Consider the following 3,258-nt stretch of genomic DNA (forward strand, 5'->3'; position numbering starts at 1 on the left):
CTCATAGACCCGATTGACAAGTATAAGAGGGTCAAAGAAGACTAGCAATTGGGTAAAGGAAATGATAAGGTTATCCCTTAGGAAATGAGGGATTTCAGGTCGAACTAATACAATAACAATCGGCTACAAAGAGATTTTGCTGGTCAGTCAAGATCTACCAATACTCAGGCGGTCAATGCAGTGTTTCGAGAGCTGGTGCACCAGGTACTGGAGAAGATTAAGAACGAACCATTATTCAAATGGCCAAAAAAAAAAATGGCTGGAAACCCCCTAAGGCGCAACCAGAACCTTTATTGCCAATACCATCAGGACCAGGGGCACACTACGGAGGATTGTAGGAATTTGTGAGACTATTAGGACCAGCTGGTCCGAGAAGGGAAACTGAAACAGTTGTTGCACCATTCCAATGGCCAGGGGAGCCAAACAAATTCAGAATCCAGGAGAGATAATTCTTCAAGATCGACCTTGGGAACAATCAATGTCATCTTCACTGCTCCCAGTAGGACCGATTCTTGTTCCTTTAGAGTGATGTCTGTAACTCGATTTCCCGCTTAGAGTAATAATTTGGAGCCTAAAAGAGCCAAAGTGGAAATCTGACCCGTTCTAGGCTTCTCAGACGAGGACAAGATCAGAACCATCCAACCCCACAATGATGCTCTGGTGGTCACACTCAGGATAGGAGGGTATGATGTGAAGAAAGTGTTAGTGGACTAGGGTAGTGCTGTCGAGATCATGTACCCCGACCTGTACAAGGGGATGAGGTTAAAGCCCAACGACCTGACAACCTACAATTCCCCTCTTATTAGTTTTGAGGGGAAGACTGTTATTCCAAAAGGTCAGATCAGACTACCCATACAGACTGGTTCGGAAGTGGTGGAGGTAGACTTTATCGTGGTGGATGCATATTCCCCCTACACGGCTATTGTGACCAGACCTTGGCTCTATGCTCTGGAAGTCGTTTCATCCACCCTACACCAGAAAGTGAAATACCCCTCAGGGGGCTGCATCGAAGAAATTGTGGGGAATCAACCTGTGGCTCAGCAATGCCTTGTGGCCACCATCTCACATCGACATGAAACTAGCTCCTTGGCCAGTGCCGAAAGGGACTTATAGCAATCAAAAACTCCGAAGTCGCCATCCCATGGACCAGCCAAAGAGCCGAAATGCAAGGATTTGGAAAAATTTGTCATAGTTGGTGATCTGGAGAAGTTCTTTCAGGTTGGGGCTCAACTACCTCCTCAAGAGAAGGAAGAGCTGTTGGTGTTCCTCAAAAGAAATATTGATGTTTTTGCATGGGATGCTTATGAGGCCCCAAGGGTGGACCCGAATTTCATCTATCATCATCTAAACGTTAACCCATCCATCACTCCCAAGAAGCAACCGCCTCAACGTCCATCTAAAGAACATGTAGACGCTATCAGGGAAGAGGTGATAAAGCTCAAAAAGGCAGGGGCTATCAAGGAGGTCTTTTACTCCGAATGGTTGGCCAACGTCGTAGTAGTGAAGAAGAAGAGCGGGAAGTGGCAAGTGCGTGGACTTCATGAATTTGAATAAGGCCTGCCCAAAAGACCCCTTCCCTATGCCTCGAATAGATCAATTGGTGGATGCAACGGTGGGCCATCCTCGGATGAGTTTCTTAGACACCTTTCAAGGGTATCATCAAATACCACTTGCTTTGGACGACCAAGAAAAGACAGCATTCGTCACTCCCACTGGAAACTACCATTACAAAGTGATGTCATTTGGCTTAAAAAACGCAGGGTCAACCTATCAAAGGATGATGACAAAAATGTTTGAACCTTAGTTGGGCAAAAGTATTGAGGTCTACATAGACGACATGGTGGTGAAGCGTAAGGTAGTGTTCGAGCACGTTAAAGACCTTGGAAGCATCTTTGAAATCCTAAGGAAACATAGGTTGCGCCTAAATGCTTCCAAGTGCTCGTTTGGTGTCGAATCAGGCAAGTTCCTGGGATACATCGTAACTCACAGGGGTATTGAGGTCAACCCTGATCAAATCAAAGCCATTAACAGTTTACAACCACCCTGAAATCCCAAAAAGGTCCAGAAACTTACCGGAATGGCTGCCGCCCTGAACCAGTTTATTTCTTGGTCGACGGATAGGTGCAGACCTTTCTTCCTCCTAATGAAAAAGTGGTAAGGATTTGAATGGATCGAAGAGTGTGTGTTGGCTTTCCAACAACTTAAAGAATATCTATCATGGCCACCTATCATGTCCAGTCCTGAGGTGGATGAGGTCCTGTTCACATACATCGTCATGGCCCCTCACGCTGTAAGTTTAGTGTTACTACGAGTTGACAATGGTGTACAACGGCTGGTTTACTATGTAAGCAAATCACTACATGAGGCCGAGGTTCGATATCTACCACTAGAAAAAGCCATCTTAGCAGTGGTGCTTGGTACACAAAAGCTTCCCCATTACTTCCAAGCACATACAGTTGTCATCCTGACTCAGCTTCCACTTAAAGCTATACTTCAAAGTGCTGATTACACAGGGAGGATTGCTAAATGGGGGATGATCCTAGGGGTTTTTGATATCAAGTACATGCCTCGTACCCCTGTTAAGGGCCAAGTCCTCACGGACCTGGTGGCCGAGTTCACCGAACCCCCTTTAGAAGAAGTGACAAAAGCACAACACATGGATGGAAAATCGGTTGGCATGATCTCCCAACAGGCCCCCTATCCTGGAAAGTGTACGTCAATGGCGCAGCAAACCAAAAGGGGTTTGGAGTGGGGATAGTATTAATATCCCCCGAGAAAATCACTATTGAGAAGTCACTAAGATTGGACTTCATGGCCACAAATAACGAGGCTGAATATGAGGCCATACTAATGGGAATGACCATGGTTCAAAAAATGGGTGAGAAGGCAATAGAGATGTTCTCAGACGTAAGATTAGTCGTTGGCCAAGTAAAAGGAGAATTTGAGGTGAGGGATGAAAGAATGTAGAGGTACTTAAGTCACACCTACGGTCAAGATTCAAATCTTTCAACCTGTTGCACATCCCTAGAAGTGGAAACACCCATGTTGATTCCCTGGCCATGCTTGCTACCTCCTCGGCACAAAGTCTTCCTCGAGTCATCCTTGTGGAAGATTTGTACAAACCCACAGGGGTGGAGAGAGAAATGGTCCATGTTCACCAAGTCAGGGTAGGGCCTAGCTGGATGGACCCCATAATATCATTCTTGAAGGACGACATCCTGCTTGACAAAAAATCAAAAGCTATGAAGGTGCGTAGGA

At 45.8% G+C, this 3,258-nt stretch overlaps 1 protein-coding gene across 1 annotated transcript; it reads left to right on the plus strand.

Moving 5' to 3' along the window:
- The first annotated feature begins 732 nt into the window (after window positions 1-732).
- Window positions 733-1,554, plus strand: LOC126699592 (uncharacterized). Its single transcript, XM_050397499.1, has 2 exons — window positions 733-1,089; window positions 1,219-1,554. Exons 1-2 carry the CDS (start codon window positions 733-735, stop codon window positions 1,552-1,554), a joined length of 693 nt encoding a protein of 230 aa, XP_050253456.1.
- Window positions 1,555-3,258: the final 1,704 nt, after the last annotated feature.

This window comes from Quercus robur, chromosome 2 (genome assembly GCF_932294415.1).
Source record: "Quercus robur chromosome 2, dhQueRobu3.1, whole genome shotgun sequence".
NCBI lineage: Eukaryota > Viridiplantae > Streptophyta > Magnoliopsida > Fagales > Fagaceae > Quercus > Quercus robur.